General features: G+C 39.8%; 1 protein-coding gene across 1 annotated transcript; it reads right to left on the bottom strand.

Moving 5' to 3' along the window:
* Window positions 1-3702: 3702 nt before the first annotated feature.
* Window positions 3703-4647, bottom strand: LOC101842488 (olfactory receptor 51I1). The gene has a single exon (XM_005087267.1). The coding sequence runs from the start codon at window positions 4645-4647 to the stop codon at window positions 3703-3705; it is 945 nt and encodes a 314-aa protein (XP_005087324.1).
* Between the last annotated feature and the right edge of the window lie 14239 nt (window positions 4648-18886).

The following is an 18886-nucleotide window of genomic DNA, read 5'->3' as shown; positions in this document are numbered from 1 at the left end:
AATGAAGAGGGTGAGGTCTCACTTTGGGAATAAAAATCAAGAATATTTTAAAACCATTTTCCTTGGAGAGACATTAATTTCACTCTCCAGAGATATAAGAATTTCAGATCCTTCCATATGACGAAGATAGAAAAAAAGAGTTTCTGGGCTCACTACCTGAAACTCTCACCCCTGCACAATAATCAGGCCAATATTAAAACTTAACCTGGAATCCAGAGGCATGCTTTTTGAATACTGAACTTTAAACAGCTTCAGATTCCTTGCAGAACCTAGAGATTATGAAGGCAGAGATCTTGGAATCCAGGGACAACCTCAAGATTTAAGTAATAGAGAATATGACCTTGGTTATATTCATTTATTTGTCTCTACTGTCCCCTATCCTATTTGCTATTCAATCCTTCCATCTCCCACTGAACCCTCCACAAGTTCAGGGTCTCTTCTAGAATAGACATTTCAGAGCAGTGAATAAACATGAGATGCAAACTTATACAGATATTGGTTAAGTCCAACCATGTACCCTGATCACTGTAAGAAATTAACTTTCTTTCAACTTAGAACATGATCTTCATAGAATAGTTAAGTGTCTATAAGGGACAGAGATTCAAGTGGGAAAGGGCTTGTTTGATTTGAGTTGAACGCAGGGTACTCCATAGCCTCACCATAGGCCCTGTAGCAGGTCTTTATTTCCCATACCTCCGTAGGTTTTTCTTCAGTGTCTGTTCTTCTCATGTAAATATTTAACGTGCCTCTTCTTCATTGTGGTTTCTGATCGAATGGGTCTTGTTGAAAAAAGAAGGAAAGGGAAGCTGCTTCCTCTTACTGTCAAGTAATGTATGGGAGTGGAAAGGAAATGGAGTTTGACAAAGAGATTTCTCCTCTTTTGGAGTTCTGAAGTATTGAAAGAACAGGTGAAAATAAATGTCTGCTCTCACTGTTGTTATATTAGTTAAGCTGGAATAATGACTTTAAATCCTAGATGTGGAATTCAAAAGAACTTAGACAAAAATATTGCAATATCACAGAATCAGTTTCAAATGCGGGGGGGGGGGTAAGTGCTGTGACTCTACCATGTCCCTGGTGAACTTTGGCTTTTGTACTTTTATAAAATCTGTAACTATCTCTATCAAGTGAGTGGATAAATAAAAATGCCCAATTATTTATTCATTTGGGTAGTGACAATACTATAATATCAGTGCAATACATAACATGACATCATTGCAAATCTTCACATAAAAACTTTATTGTAAATGCCAAAAGTCACTAGTTGGAAAACATTTGCACATCCATGTTTATTGCTGCACTAGTCACAATAATCAAGATCTAGAACCCACCTACATATCCGTCAACATATGAATTGATAAAGATAGTATGCTATATCCATATGATGGAATTTTAATCAGCTGAAAAGAGGGTAAAATTAGGTCACTTGCAGAAAAAAATAGGTTGAACTGGAGTTCATCTTGTGAAGCAAAATAATTGAGATTTAAAAAGAAAAAAATTTTCTAGTATGCAGGACTAGATTTAGATGTGAATTGATATGAAATGTATAGATAATGCAAAAATAAAAAGGCAATCAATAGGGGAGAAAATAAAGACAAATACTAAATGGTCTCTTTTGTGATTGTACAAATGTGAAAATGTGTATGTGCATATGTGTTTATGCTTGTGCATGTTTGTTTGTAATATGAAAGCAAAAGGGGTACTATTTGGAGGAAGAAAAAGCTGACAGAGAATGGAGAGATGAGGAAAGGTTTGTGGGAGTAAATACAAGCCAAGTAAAATGTTATACCTATGTGAAAATGCCATAAATACACTCTTTATTTATACTACAGTATACATTCAGAAAGAAAACTTTGTCGTTTTATCTCACATGTAAATCATGCACACGCACACACACACACACACACACACATGACATTAAGGTAGTAAAAGGATTATTTAGGAAGTGGAAGGAACTAGCAGAAGTGAGATGGAGAACAGGAGAGTGTATGTAATGGGGGAATATGTTCAAAGCACTTGATACACTTGAATGAAAATACTATTACATCAGTACAACAAATAAAAAATTATAAAACATTTTATATGAATATTGTGTTAAATTTTAGCCATTTGCAAAGAATTTATGAGGTTTCTGCCAGCTGAAATTTAAGTGGAGAAATAAACACACCCTTTTAAACTTAAGAAATCTCTTAAACTTACACGATTTCTCAAGAGACTTCCTAGTCAGGACACTTGTACACTTTGAATTCTCGCTGATACACTATGATGTCTCATCTCATCATAACAGCTAACCTGTTTTCCCTTTAGTCCTATCTACTTACTTGACAGTCCTATCTAAATTGTTCAGTATCAGTTGGGTTTAGATAACAATGATCAGAACTGTGAGGAAAGCAGGGGTGTATCATGGAACAGCCAGTGTGAGGGCTGGAGGGTGATCATCAAATTATCATCTAAAGCTAAGCTTATTTAACCTCTACAACCTTATGGTGATTGGATAACAGTAAGTCTGTGTGTGCTGTCTTCATCACGACTTCCACACTCCTGAGATGAATTAGGTTTCCCATCTTAAGAAAACTATCCACTAGACTTGAATAATCTCTTTAGACCTTGTTCCTATGCGTCTCAAGAGGAAGCTTCAATGAACAAAATTAATTATACTTTTCCCCAAACATTCTAGGCTACTATTCTAAGTCAAAAATACCAGAATAAGTCCAGCAAATTTTTAAGACCCAAACTGCTGTATCCACTCACCAGAATCTCTTTCATGAATTCAGAGAGGAGTCATTGGAGTTGGCACTATCCACAAATTTCCAGATGTGCATTATGATGATGCTGACCCGGGAATCACACACTGAGAACTGTTTCCAAACACTACCTACTATGTGTTCTATCACTCTTACTCCATAGCAAATGTACAGCACTCGGTACCTGAAAAGTGTTCAGAGACTTACTAAGCTTTCTAAGCTATAGTTATCAAGTTCTTATTTAGTGCAGTTCTCATTTGGTAAAGTAAATGTGGAACTCAAGATTTTGTCTTCTAACAAACTATGAAGTGTGTCTGTGTTGCTTATTGGACCATAACTGGAGAGCTAAGGTTGTACATTTTCTGGTTAAATATTTTTCCTCAGGCAATGTACAGTTTTGGTGGGGGTTTTTTGCAAGACCTTAACCCTCCATTCATACTGCCATCCTGAAGCAAACCCTCTAGCTAACCTCTGTCATCCTTCAGAAGCTACTTCCTAGCTACCCACCAAAACCTGTCTTTATTTCTACAAATGTATCAATGCCAAGCTTCTATATCATTTCTCCTGTATTTAAATTTACCAGCTCATTCTTTGTGAATTAAGAATTCGCAGTGTTCAAGACATTTTATCTGCAAGACTTTGTTATTTCCGAAAAATAATTAACTCTTGGGGGGTTAATAATTGTTGTTTGTACAACTTTTGACATGTATATCTGTTCATTTAACAATGTGATATACTCACCATTATGACATTTTTGAGCAACTAACACAAGATTCATAGCATCAGTGTCCAATAACTAAACACATGATTGTATTAAGTTAGACATTATTTTATTGATTCCAAATTCACAACTATCAAGAGCCTGAGTCTTCTATGTTGTATTAGCGAAATTCTTAAATTTGGCAGACAAGGCTTAGTCCTTCCTCTAAAGGAGCTCTCTCAGTGTCCACAGCATTCCTCAGGTCTGAGATTTATGGAAGACCTTGAGGATGCCTCTGCGTATCTCCTTCGTCTTCACGCTATAGATGATGGGGTTGAGCATGGGTGGTACAAAAAGATAGACATTGGACATCATAACATGAACAACAGCAGGAGCACTTTTCCAGAAGCGGTGGATCATAGAGACAGCAATTATGGGGACATAAAAGGCTAGCACTGCACAGATATGTGATATGCAGGTGTTGAGTGCCTTGAGTCGCTGCTCCTGGGATGCAATGGCCAATACAGCTCTCAAGATCAATGCATAGGACAGAAGGATGAAAACTGAATCTACACCATATGTGAAAATGACCACGAAGAGTCCATAGATATTGTTAACATGAATATCTCCACATGCCACTTTCATCAGATCTGGATGGAGGCAATATGAGTGATGCAACACATTGCCTTTGCAAAAGGGCAATCGTTTTACAAGAAAGGGAAAAGGGAAGAGGGTAGTGAAACTTTTGGTAAGGATACCCAGACCCATAGCCAAGATGCGGCTATTGGTAAGTACAGTAGAATAGCGTAGTGGGTCACAGATAGCCACAAAACGGTCAAAGCTCATGGCAAGAAGTATGCCTGATTCCATGAAAGAAAACGTGTGAATGAAGAACATCTGGACCAGACAGGCATCAAAACCAACATGGCGGTAGTTGAAGCAGAAGGTAGCAAGCACAGTGGGAAGTGTAGATAGGGACACTCCCAGATCATTGAGAGAGAGCATAGAGAGGAAATAATACATGGGCTGGTGCAGAGGAGGTTCCCGAATGACCAGAGCAAGGATACTGAGGTTACCTGAAATGGAGATGAAGTAGAGGAGGCAGAAAATCAGGGCAATCCAAGCTTGGCCTGTCTGCATCCCAGGAATGCCTGTCAGCTGTAGTGTGGCTGGCTGGAAGGGAGTACCATTCAAGACTAGCATGGCAGACGGGTGAGAGAATGTAGATGAGAATTCAGCCTAAGAGGGGATGTGAAGGGAGTTCTTCACTTTCTTTCTTTCAGATATTCTGTCTCCAACACAAAATGTCAGGGTTTTAATATGTGTGTCTGCATTCTATTTACCCAATTAGACTGTTAGTTCTTTGAGAAAGGAATTTATTTCCACTCAGTTCTGTATTGCCAGGCTACGTATACTCCCTAGGACAGAGTGGAACTCTGTGAAAGGCTGGTAATCAAACAAATGCCTATAACATAGCCACTGGGTAGAAGGCTCCATGAGCAAAGTCCTCTTGACATTACCATTAAGTGCAGTATTCTACCATTTCCCCATGTACTCCAGAAATCATATACTGGGAATTGGAGGGAAAAATAAAATTTAAAGTAGGCCAGAAATAAGAAAATGTTCGTGCCTTCCTTTGAGAACTCATCAGTTTATAGCATAGATACACTAAAAGCAGCCACAGAACTCCAGCTCCAATAACCTTTAACCAGACTGTGCCTCAACCTCCCAAGGTTATGTTCACCCTGAAATTGTCATCACACACAAAAGAAAAATTCTACCTCTGAAACCTTAAGTTCCATGGTTTCACATTTTAACATTAGGTTTTACTTTCCAGATCTTTTGCTGTCTAATGTTTATGCATTGCTTAAAAAACACTAGAATTGTTCAATTTTTCTCTGGTCAATTTGTCTATTAACTTTTCCTTTTTGTGTCCTTCCTGGTATATTCTCTACTGAGACAGTTACCCTAATCTCTGCCTTCCTTCTCTTTGAAATCCATATAGAAAACCACAGATGTTTTAAAAAATAAAAACTATAACCATCAAACCACAGAAATAAAATGTTTTATTGGAATTACATATATTATTATTGCTACTTAAATTTTTAAATGTATTTGTACCTTTACTTATTCTTTTACCGAAGGCGGGCACTCTACTTAAGAATCCATTCCTCCTATTCATTCCAGACTCCTATTCTAGCAATCCCCTGAACAGTGCTCTCAATCTTGTTCCTTTTCTTCAAACAATAGCTGCATACAGAAGCACCCATCATAAAGACACAGTAACTTTTCTCTCTAGTTCCCAGTCATGGCTGTTCCCCACATGTAGCAAATTTCTTTTTGTAAATCTTTCCTGACACCAGGAAGATTATCTGCTTCAGTGTCTGCTTCCTCAAAATGACTCTGAGATCTTAATGACAGGGAACTGATCTTGTTGAACTTGACCTTCTAGTGCTCCTTATTTTGTTGTACTGTAGTTAGCACCCTTTCGCCATCCAAGCATATTTCTCTATGATGACCTATTTGTTTCTAAATGTAATGAAAACATATTTCTAGTATAATGAACTGCCTTTCAGAATTAATACTGTTGGTAACTCACCTTGTTAAAGCAGAGAAATTTCCTCTCTTGTAGAAACTGCTTTTTTTCTGTTTAAAATAGATTCTTCTCTCATAAAATATATCCCAATCAGTTTCTCCATTCCACTCCTCCCAGCTTCATCCAAGCTCCCCTCTTCCCCCAGATCCACTCTCCCTGTTTCTCTCAACAACTGCTTCTTAATTTTCTACCTACATTAGTCTCTTTATATCCTTTGCCATTTCTAGAGTTTTCATTCCCTTTTTAGTACCCTTGTTAAGCACACTGAAATTTGATGGTGGCAAGAGTCTGGAGAAAGAAAAGTTGCTAGTCATAATCCTAAAAGCGGATGGGATGTGAGACAAAATCTTGGCTTCTGTGTCCTCCAACAGATAAATGAAAGCATTCCTTTCACTAGTGGGCTTCTTCTCATCTGTTCTCATCTACAAACTTCTCTTTCCATTTCAAACCAGAATTAAGGTTGACATCTCTAATAATTTTCATTTTAGATACAGTCTACCCAGATCTGAACATTTTATTATTTTTAGACTGTGTGTCAGTAAGAAACGGAAAAAGTGGCAACTCTAAGGAACACTAAGAATTCTTCCAAAATATAAACTAAACTTAGTTCCTTTTTCTCCCTCCCGCTCTCTGTCTCTCTCTCTATCTCTATTTCTAAACCTCTCTCTCTGTCTCTCTCTGTCTCTCTGTCTCTCTGTCTCTGTCTCTGTCTCTGTCTCTCTCTCTCTCTCTCTCTCTCTCTCTCTCTCTCTCTCTCTCTCTCTCTCTCTCTCTCTCTCTCCTGAGCCAACTGAAGGAAAGGAAGGTTTCAGACATTCCTGCCTGGATAGAAGCTCTGAAAACTTCCCACAAATAGCAATTCACAGTCAACTGAAGCATTTTCTTTGATTTTCTGTGTATATGTTAGTCAAATGCAACTATTCTAGAAATAAAGGCCAGAAGACAAAACACAGCATCTGTGAGCATGCACATAGCCAGAGCCCCTCTAACATCTCAGGAAATGCACATTTATACTTTCGCACATGCATGTCTAAGCATTTAAAGTCACCATCTCACATCCATAAATGTGACATGAATGCACAGGACCTACCACGTCCTCCTTTGTCACCCCGACACTATTATAGCATAGAACTTAGGAAAACCTATTGCTGCTTATTACTACATAATATAAAATATTACAAATAAGTGTTCATGTTTATACTCACCTTTACTTATAAACTCCCCACACATACTCACACAAGGAACAACAAGTGCACCATCATTTACAGATACAAAGTAACACCCTCAATAATTATATTCTCATTAAATAGTCAACAAGAAATCAACTAAAATTAGAAAGCATGCTGTTGAATGGGAAATTTGTTTGTATGGAGACTTTTTTGGTTTTTCTTTGTTTTTAGTTTGTTTGCTTGCTTGCCTTTGTAGCTGTGTACAGAGAATCATAATTCAAAATATAGGCTTCTTAAATAAGAGGTTTGTAAAACCCTCAAGACAAAGTATAAATTGAATGCATCATCCTCTTAGCCTAGTGACAAGCAATTGGGTATCAGAGCTTTGATTCTGATAGGAACCTGCCATTTTCCTGTGACTCTTGCCTTTAATAGGAGATATATTGTGGAGAAGAGATGCTCAGATTAGAAAAATGACAGCATTTAAGCTATCAGAATAAAAACCACTATGGTGGGCTTAAGGGAGGAGGACTCACTGGATGGAAGCTGTGCCTTTTGTTTGTAGCTGGATGTGCTGTGCTGTGGATCCAGCCGTCAGAGCGGCCTCAGTACATCTCTTTAGGACATAAATTTATGAATCCCTCCAAATCCCAAAAGTCTTTATGAAATAGAAGAGCAGGAAATTGGCATAATTAGCACGGTGACATCAACGAATAAGGGAGCTGTTACAAAGGAGAATTGCGCCCAGGAGGAGGATCTCATTCTCGGCCTCAGTGTTTTTGATGTCATCATCCACACCTACTAGTGTTTCAATATTTCCTTGACGGGATGTCAACACACTAAACATGGTGCAGGGAAACATACATAGCTATAGTCTCCCCAGATCCCACAGGTACATCCTTGAACACTAGGTTACTTACTAATATTCACATTTTATGTTTGCAAGTAACCAAAGGACCACATAAAATATTGAATTACAATAAATGATATAAATGCTCACACATTTAAGGGAATGTATAATCATGTCAACAAGTTTGAAAAGTTTCCAAAAAGCAAGATGACTATATAAGTGGTTAATAGGGTGGACACATAAGTAGGCAGGAACCATGCACAGCCACCTTTTCGTGGAACATTGACAGTGTTATGAACAAAGAGGCATCAGTCTCCTTGGACAGGTCAAGTTCTGAAGACAAGGGTAGGGTTCACTAATACATAAACTCTAAAGTAGCTCCCAGAGAAATCTGCCTGACTTTGAAAAAGAAAATTGTTAAGTACAATAAAATCTCTATTCCTCAGAAGTTGGCAGACTTCACCAGTTACCTGGTCATGTTTTGTGGTCTTATGGTGAGTTAGCTAGCATTTTGATTAGTGCTTATTGTGACTTTGAAGACCCATGGTAGATCATTTATCCTAAAATACCAACGTTATAATCAGAGTAAGATCAGGCGGTGGTGGCACACACCTTTATTCCCAGCATTCTGGAGGCAGAAGTGGGTGAAACTCAGTGAGTCAGAGACCAGCCTGGTCTTCAAGAACTAGTTCTAGAACAGCCTCCAAAGCCACACAGAAATCCTGTCTTGAAAAAAATCAGAGTAAGATGAACTAGCTAGTTTTCATTCTAACAAGGCAAAGCTTGTTTGCCCTAGAATCCACTCCACACCCTTGTGTGTCTGTTCTCCATATAACAAGTGCTGAACTGCAATTTTTAGAATATTCCAAAGTCCTGTATCAGTCACTCTCTAGATAAACTCAGCTGGTGGGAAGCATTCACAGGTACAGAGTCTGTCTGCCCCAGCCTACCTCAGGGGGTCTGTCATGTAGACCACACCTCTTCCATTACTTCTGTGCTTGGGTTCGCCTTTTCTGATATCTAATAATTTCACCTCACATCATTACACAGTAGTAGCATCTGGTTACTGTAATCTCCAGGATGCATCCCTGCCCGGTCTTCACCTTCTCAGTTGCTTTGAAATCTGCCTAAACAATTTCCAGGATCAAATTCATTTCAAAATCTATGCTCATTGTATTGTAACTGATCTCTCAATTCCATCTTCAGTGTTATTTGTGATTTTATAGCTGTCCCTTCTTTGCCAATCAGCACTTAAGATATGTGGCTATGAGACATGAAGAGCCTAGTCAGGGAGGAGGCTCTCATGGCCATATTTGTTTTATACTGCTGTGTCACTCAACAGTACTTCTGGTGACTAATACCAGATGCATTAGTTGGTTCCACATTGCAGCTTCAACACTAGTTGAAACAAGTTAGTGTTCTTAAATACCTCAAAACATGAGAAAATCCTCCTCCAATCCCCTTTCTCTGAAGAGCAAATATCAAACACAACTAACTTCTCCTCTGAATGTTGGAGAGTCCATGACCACCTGATCGATGGTGTCCCCTAAAAATCTTTTTCTCCCTTTTTTAAAATTTAAATTAGAAACAAGCTTCTTTTACATGTCGAGCCCAGTTCCCTCTCCCTCCCCTCCTCTCCTATCTCCTACTGACCCCTATCCCATCCCCTTTCTGATCCCCAGGGACAATGAAGCCTTCCATGGAGGATCTTCAAAGTCTGTCATATAATTTGGAGCAGGGCCTAGACCCTCCACCTTGTGTCTAAGCTGAGAGAGTATCCTTTTGTGTGGATCCCCCTCCCAAAGTCCATTCATATACTAGGGATAAATACTAATCCACTACCAGAGGCCCCATAGATTAAGCAGACCCCCAGACTAACATCCTCGTTCAGGGGGTCTGGAAAAGTCCTATGCTGGTTTCTTAGCTATCAGTCTGGGGTCCATGAGCCTCCCCTTGTTCAGGTCAGCTGTTTCTGTGGGTTTCTCCACCCTGGTCTTGACTCCCTTACTCATTACTCCTTCCTCTCCGCAGCTGGATTCCAGAGTTCAGCTCAGTGTTTAGCTGTAGTTGTTTGCTTCTGCTTTTATCAGCTAGCCTCTCCACTATTGCTTAGATTGTTAGTTGGGGACAACCTTCTAGATCTCTGGACATTTCCCTAGTGCCAGATTTCTCTTTAAACCTATAATGGCTCTGTCTATTATGGTATCTCTTTTCTTGCTCTCCTCTATTCTTCCCCTGACTCTCTCATGTCCTCCTCTCCCCTCCTCTTCTCCCATTCTCTTTCTTCTAACTCCCTCTCCCCTCCCCCCATGCTCCCAATTAGCTCAGGAGATAGTGTCCCTTTCCACTTTACCAAGGGATCATGTATGTCTGTCTCTCTTAGGGTCCTCCTTGTTTCCTAGCTTCTCTGAAGGTGCAGATTGTAGGCTGGTACTTCTTTGCTCTATGTCTAAAATCCATATATGAGTGAGTACATACCATGCTTGTCTTTCTGTGACTGAGTTACCTCACCCAGGATGGCTTATTCCAATTTCATACATTTGCCTGTGAATTTCAAGATTTCATTGCTTTTTTTCTGCTTAGTAATACTCCATTTTCTTTGTCCATTCTTCAGTTGAGGAGCATCTAGGTTGCTTCCAGGTTCTGGGTATTACAAATAATGCTGCTATGAACATGGTTGAACAGATGTCCGTGTTGTATGAATGTGCATCTTTTGGGTATATGCCTAAAAGTGGGATTGCTGGATCTTGTTATAGACTGATTCCCATTTTCCTGAGGAACCACGATCCTCATTTCCAAAGTGGCTGTACAAGTTTGCACTCCCACCAGCAGTGGAGGAATGTTCCCCTTTCTCCACATCCTCTCCAGCATAAACTGTCATTGGTATTTATTATTTTAGCCATTCTGATGGGAATGAGATGGTATCTCAGAGTTGTTTTAATTTGAATTTCCCTGATGGCTAAGGATGTTGAGCACTTTAAATGTCTCTCAGCCATTTTAGCTTCCTCCACTGAGAATTCTCTGTTTAGTTCTGTACCCCACATTAGTCTCCTAAAAATCTGACTTTCAGCTTTGTAGCACTCTTATTTCAAGACTGTACCATGTAATGATTCCAAATTCCTCCTTTCTGTCATCCAGTCCTAGGCTTAGAAGCCATTTCCTGAGTTTGCTACTTCTAACGTTACCTATGAATTTTGGTTTATCTGTCATGTTCTCTAACATGTGGTTAATAATTCTTTATGTTAATTGCTAATATTTTTATTTATTTTTCAGTTTAAATTTAGATAAGAAACAAGGTTGCTTCACAAGTCAGTTCCAGGTCCCTCTCTCTTTCCCTCCCCTACTCCCGTGCACTCCCTCCAACCCCCCCCCCCATTATCCCCTCATTTCCCCAGGGAGGGTGAGGCCCTCCATGGGGGTGTCCATAGTCTGTCATTTCATACAGGGAAGGGCCTAGACCCTCCCCAAAGAGTTCAGAGTGAGAGTGCACCTCACATTGTTGGATGGGAGTCCAAAGTCCGTGTGTATACTCGGGATGAGTACTGATCTGCTGCCCAAGGCTCAATAGATCACCTAGGCCTCCTCACTGACACCCACATTCAGGGGGTCTTGATCAGTCCCATGCTGGATTCCCAGGCTGATGCCTGGGATTCAAGAGTTAACCTTTGTCAGGTCAGCTGTTTCTGGGGGTTAAATCAGCCCAGTCTTAATCCCTTTGGTCATCAGTCCTCCCTCTCTGTTACAGGCTTTCTTGAGTTCAGCTCAGTACTTAACCGAGGGAGTCTGCCTCTTCTTCCATCAGCCACTGAATGAAGTTTCTGTTTCCCAGACTCTCTGGCCATGGGATTGTAGGCTGGCACTCTCCAGGTCTATGTCTAAAATCCATATATGAGAGAGTGCATGCCATGTTTCTCTTTTTGTGACTAGGTTACCTCACTCAGGATGGTTTCTTCTAGTGTCATCCATTTGCCTGCAAATCTCAGGATTCCATTGTTTTTTCTGCTGTATAGTACTCCATTGTGTAAATGTACCACATTTTCTCTATCCACTCTTTGGTTGAGGGACACCTAGGTTGCTTCCAAGTTCTGGCTATTACAAATAATGCTGCTATTAACATAGTGGAACAGACATCTTTGTTGTATGAATGGGCATCTATTGGATATATGCCTAAGAGTGGAGTTGCTGGGTCTTGTGGTAGGTTTATTCCTATTTTTCTGAGGAATCTCCATACTGATTTCCAAAGTGGCTGAACAAGTTGGCACTCCCACTTGTTCCCACTGGAGGAATGTCCCCTTTCACCACATCCTCTCCAGCATAAATTGTCATTGGTGTTTTTGATTTTAGCCATTCTGACAGGAGTGAGATGGTATCTCAGAGTTGTTTTGATTTGCATTTCCCAGATGGATAAGGATGTTGAGCACTTTCTCAAGTGCCTCTCAGCCATTTTAGACTCCTCTATTGAAAATTCTCTATTTAGTTCTGCAGCCCACTTTTTAATTGGATCCTTTGGTGTTTTGGAGACTTGCTTCTTGAGTTCTTTGTAAATTTTGGAGATCAACCCTCTGTCAGATGTGGGATTAGTGAATATTTTTTCCCATTCTGTGGGCTGCCTTTTTGTCTTGCTGACTGTGTCCTTTGCCTCACAGAAGCTTCTCAGTTTCAGGAGGTCCCATTGTTGATCTCACTGCCTGTGCTAGTGGTGTTATGTTCAGGAAGCTGTCTCCTGTACCAATTCATTCAAGGGTACCACCCACTTTCTCTTGTAAGAGGTTCAGTGTGGCTGGATTTATGTTGAGGTCTTTGATCCATTTGGACTTAAGTTTTGTGCATGGCGATAAACATGGATCTATCCGCATTCTTCTACATGCCAGCCTCCAGTTATGCCAGCACCATTTGTTGAAGATGCTTTCTTTATTCCATTGTATATTTTTAGCTTCTTTGTCAAAGATCATATGTTCATACATGTGTGGGTTAATATCCGGGTTTTCAATTCGATTCCATTGGTCTACCTGTCTTTTTTTGTGCCAATACCATAATTGCTAATATTTTGACTGGACTATAAGTAAACTCTGATTTTGTTGCTTTCTGGAATGTGACTCACATACATCTGAATCCTACCATTAACAGAACATGATGTGCACTTAGCCTTGTTGACTGGAAATAAATATTGAAGTTGCCACTTCTCAGGATTAAGTAAGAAGTGACTGGAGAACTGAGATCAGTCATTCATGGATCAGAAGAAGCCTTGCATTTCATGGATGAGGCACATCCTAGAGAGACAGAGTGATTCTGGCTTGTGTCCTTTTCAAATGAGTGCATGGCTCTTACAAAGGGAAATTTGGAATTTGGATGGACTCATAAATATAAATGCCAATGGCATGTTAACTTAAATCAAACACAGTATGAGAAAACAATGAAAAAAAGCGTCTGTGAATAGGAAATCAACAAATGAAAAATCTGTTCTGAATATGTAATAGGTGAACTAAATACCTAAGTGCCATTGGACCATAGAACTTGCCTCTTTCCTCAACAAAAAACCAGAGAGCGGTGTTAGCAAATAAAGAATGGGAGAAAACCAAAGGCTGTAATTTTGAATGCTGGCTAGCTGTGTGGTTACACTAGACTGTAAAATCTAGATGTACATCTGAGGATACTTTGCTTTCTGGATATGATCCCGAAAATTCAGAGAACTGAGTATCAATGAAGGATTTAGGAAGAACTGGCCCCACTCAACATATTTAAAGGGGCAAGAATAAAAATATGCACTTATGTTCCCTTCATTCTTTATTTCCTGAACTTGTACATTATTTACTGCATAAAGCTGAGATCTCTTGGGTATTGAGCCTTATGGGTCTGCCCACTAATCTTCAGAGAGTATGCCATGTTGGTGTGAGAATTAGCTGAGCTCATTTTCAGCTGAAACAGTACATGATTTAATTGTGCCAGTCTCTTTAAAGACCTCAGGAGACCAGGACCTCCCTGCAGAATTTCCAGACACAAAGTCAATATCACTGTGCTCTTTCTCTGTGGAGATTAGGGTAAGATATAAAATTAGCAGGCATGAATTCACTCCAGCAAAAAGAAGAATGTGTTTTGAGAGTGTATTTCATCTGCCTGTTTTCTGGTGAGTTCTGAACCTTTGAGGGGAGGGAGTGAGATGGCTGAAATTCTGCTCAAGAGAGCGCTTACCTGAGTAAGAGGGGCTAGGTAGATACATGGTGTCTTACCTGAGTAAGAGAAGGTGAGAGTGAAATGGGCTACATAGATGGTGTCTTGACAACAGCTTCCTGATAGAATGAATAGAGATGGCAGAAATAAGAGGAGCTGAAAACCAGGTTCTTGCTCTGGAGTTATCACTCACTTATTTTGTAATTACATCACCAAGTAATTTCCTTCCCGTGGTCAACTTCTAAGTTCAAAAGTCAAACTTTTCTAAGGATTAGCAATATTGCCACAAGTTCAGGTAGCAAAGCAGGACTCAGAACTCAAGACTATCTACTATCCTTGGCACAGGTAACCAGACTTCACATTTACATTTTCCATTCTAAGTGGGGAAATAGCATTCTCCAGATAAAACACACCAATTGGTTATCTAATACCAAGTGATTAGCTCTGATAACATACAAATGGATAGCATTATACTGATTTAAGCTAGTGATATTAAGGAATACGTATGTGCATATATGTGTATGTAAATAGTTATATATGTGTATACGTATATATATATGTGTGTGTGTGTGTATGTGCACATGAGAATAATTTATGAAAAAGCTATGAATCCAAAAGAGAACAAGAAGTGATATATAGGGAGGTTGGAAGCATAAAAGTGAAGGCAAAAATATGTAATTATATTATAATCTCAATTTAAAAGAAAAAAATATGGTATGAGAAAACATTTTTGTTGAAATTTACAATACACCCTTTAAGAAAGGTCTTTTTAAAGTCCCTGGGACATTAAAAGGATAAGAGAAGTCAGTTGTTTTGCCTACAGATGAGTCATAAATAGCTAGCCATTTCTAGTGTTTTCTCATTTGTGCCATACATTGAAATCTATGGTCTGTAAACAAACCCTCCTAGAAACCAACTCTCCCTATTTCCCACTCCTTTATAGACTCATACAAATCTCCATAGATACCCACTACTTAATTAAGTAATATTTTTAAAAGCTGGAAAGAATTTATATTGTCCTTTAACATAACAGCCATAGATTAGTTAGAGTGAATATTATTTGCCAAAGTCAGTGTGTACCAGAGCCAGGGCAGCCTGACCCCTGCCAAAGGGACCTTCCCTTTATCACACTAGCTTCTGTACAGATACAGTCACATATACATTCTAGTTTCTAGAAGCAAAAGAAACCGTTTGGTCTTGGAGTCATGCTTTTGATGTCTTCTTCTTCACATGCGTCTGCTTGAGTCATTACCCTCCTTGTTCACAGGCTCCTGGGAAACTCTGCTCAGAAACACAAAATCATAATTTCCCTTTTTCCTTCCACTGTAATATTTAATGATTCCTCAAGATCCTGAGTCCTAAAAATCTCTGTGAAAACTGTGTGTATCACTTATTCACCATGACCTGTGAGGTGGGCATTCATCACTGAGCCTGTTGCCACATATGTCAGGGATTAAATGTGTAATCTCTTGAACAGGTCTCTGCAGAGAACCTTACATAATCATAGCCAACAGTTAAATGTTCTTTTTTTCTGTCTGTTTCCTTATTCACCGACTTCCAGGAAACTCATAATCTTAGCACCACCCAGTGAAGGAAAGAATCTAATCATGGATCTGTCAGACATTATTTCTTCCAAAACTTCTAAGACTTGGGTTCCCAGACTTAGAATGATTTTGGCCCTGCCCTTCAAACAGATTCACACCTTAACCCTTTTCTTCTCTTCTCTCCGTTCCCTATTTATTTCGATTCTCTTCTTTGACTTCTGATTTTGTTCTACATAATACTACAAAGAACTGGAGTTGACATAGTGGCACTCACCTTTGTTTAAGCATTCAAGAGTATTAGATGATGAGACAGAGGGATCACAAGCTCAAGGACAGCCAGAGCTACAAAAACTAAATCTGGAGTTACTCAGATGGAAAACACAAAAGTCAATTTTGGATGCCAAGTTCTGAATCTCAAAGACACAGTCCTTAAGGGACAAGGGTATGCAATTACCGAGTACTAAACACAAAAGAGAGACAATCATTGCAAGCACAGTGAAGTGGCACTGACTTGCTGGGAACCATAGTGCACTGAAGTTATTCAGTGCCCCGCAAAGCTGAAAAAGGCTTCCTAAAGAGAAAATCCTGCACAGCCTTACACTATGTCAGTAATTGGGTATTAATATCTGAGACCTTGGGTTCTTTTCCTCCTCCTCTTCCATCAAAGGGAACTTTCTTTTTTATCATTTTTTATTTTAATTTTAAATAGCTTGTTTTACATGTCAATCCCAGTTCCCTCTCCCTCCCCTCCTCCCGCACTCACCTTCCCCCCCCACCCTCCCACCCTATTGCCAAATCCTTCCACATAGGGGATATCTAGAGTCTGTCATTTTACTCTGGGTAGGGTCCAGGCACTCCCCTAAGAGTCCAGGCTGAGAGAGCATCCCTCTTTGTGCTATAGGCACACGAAGACTGTTTGTATACCAGGGATAGACACTGATCCACAGCTCAGGACCCCATAGGTTGCCCAGGCCTTCTCGCTGACACTCACATTTGGGGGGTCCAGATCAGTCCCATGCTGGCCTCCCCACTGTCCGTCTGGGGTCCAAGAGCTCTCCCCTGTTCAGCTCAGCTGTCTCTGCTGGTTTTGCCAGCCCATTCTTTGCCAATTTGCTCATCACTCCTCTCTCTCTGTCACTGGGTTCCTTGGGTTCAGTTCAGTGATTAATTGTGCCTTTGCCTCTGCTTCCATCAGTCACAGGATGAAGGCTCCCAGATGGTTATAGACATCAAGTTCATTATCAGGAATGGGCATTCGAGGTGGTCTCTCCACTATTGCTTAGCTTGCCAATTGGTGTTATCCCTTTAGATCACTCGAGGTCGCTCTGGTGCCTGATCTGTATTCGATCCTATGATTCCCTCTTCCCCCTATTCTACCCCCACCCCCTCAACTTCCTGTTCCCCCATGACCAACTCTCTTCCTCTTCTCCCCCTCTCTTCTTCCCAGGTCCCACTCCCCCCCCACCCCTCGCCATGTTCCCCATCCATTCAGGGGATCTTGTCTCAATCCTCTTCTCTTGGGTACTATGCATATATGCATATCTTTTAGGTTCTTTCCTGTTTCCCAGACTCTCTATCAGTGGAAGTGCAGACTGGCACTATCCTGATCCATGTCTAAAATCCATATATGAGTGAGTATGTGCCATGTTTGTCTTTTTGCGACTGGGTTACCTCACTCAGGATGGTTTCTTCCAGTGCTATCCATTTCCCTGCAAATTTCAAGATTCCATTGTTTTTTTTCTGCTGAGTAATACTCCATTGTGTAAATGTACCACATTTTCTCTATCCACTCTTCAGTTGAGGGGCATCTAGGTTGCTTCCAGGTTCTGGCTATTACAAATAATGCTGCTATGAACATAGTGGTGCAGATGCCCTTGTTGTATGAACTTGCCTCATTTGGATATATGCCTAAGAGTGGAATTGCTGGGTCTAGTGGTATATTAATTCAAAGGGAACTTTCAAAGCATAGTCTGACCTTACTTATTTTAGAAGCTGAAGAAGGAAAGGTCAAGAGAGAGGTATTTGTTTCTCCCAGAGTTGTAGGCTGACCTCATCACTACTGACCCCAAAGCTGAGACACATCTTTTTAAGTCACTCGGAATCTATGTGTTTTATGTGACATAAATGTTCTGGATTTCTAGAGCAAAGGAACTTAAGTCTAGCTATGTCATGAATTTCTGGAGTTCTCCCAAAGGAAGTTGTATCCTAAAAGAAAAACAAGCAAACCAGATGAGAAGTCTTCTAGCATTCTCTAACCTTATCCTTCATGAGACAATGAACAAAAGCATTGCCATGAGAGAAGACACAATACAGTCACTCATAGAAGGAAAGCTATAAGAATTAAGTTATATGTAAATAATAGTCTCAAAACAACTGGTAGAAAATGATCTTCATGCACGTATCTAGAAGTGTAAATAAGCAAAACAGTATGTATGAGTGTGTTTACACATGTAAACTGAGAGAATGACCATGGCAAGATATGTGTACGCCTTTGTTCAAGTGTAGGAGGAATGTGGGGATACATTGGGTGATGAAAACAAGATTGTGAGAAAAAGAGTGGGAGTGATGTTTCATTGTTGATGGATGGTCAGACTAAGTCCAGAGTGGAAGGGCATGAATGCTGAGTTTAATGTGAAAGCACACAGAGGTGTCTTTTGAACAGCAGATACTTTGAGAGTATCAAGATGTCGAAGCTTCTTTTGGGGACAATGCTCTCCTATACTCTGAATATGAGTATACTGATTGGATACTTAGAATTTACAGTAGAAAAATAGAATGTTTTGTCTCTCTACAAACATAGGGATACTTTTCTTATTATTTTTGCCTTATTTTCCTACATATCACATAAAATTATTTTTAAATTTTATTTTATGTTCATTGGTGTTTCATCTGCATATATGTCTTGTGATACTGTCAGATCTTTGAGTTACAGACAGCTGTGAGTTGCCATGTGGGTGCTGGGAGTTGAACCTGAGTCCTCTGGAAGAATAGTCTGTGCCTTTCAACCACTGATCTATCTCTCCAGCCCCCATACCAATTATATTAATTATATTGGATTTTTACATATTTTATTTATCTCATTTAAATAAAAGTTTGTATTTGTCTTCCAAGGTGT

The sequence above is a fragment of the Mesocricetus auratus genome, unplaced genomic scaffold (assembly GCF_017639785.1).
Source record: "Mesocricetus auratus isolate SY011 unplaced genomic scaffold, BCM_Maur_2.0 Super-Scaffold_4256, whole genome shotgun sequence".
In the NCBI taxonomy this organism is placed as follows: domain Eukaryota; kingdom Metazoa; phylum Chordata; class Mammalia; order Rodentia; family Cricetidae; genus Mesocricetus; species Mesocricetus auratus.
The sequence above is the reverse complement of the archived record's forward strand: the minus strand, read 5'-3'. Positions and strand labels throughout refer to the sequence as shown.

Coding starts and splice junctions, on each gene's coding strand:
- LOC101842488 (XM_005087267.1), bottom strand. CDS start 4,647: ATGCTAGTCTTGAATGGTACTCCCTTCCAGCCAGCCACACTACAGCTG.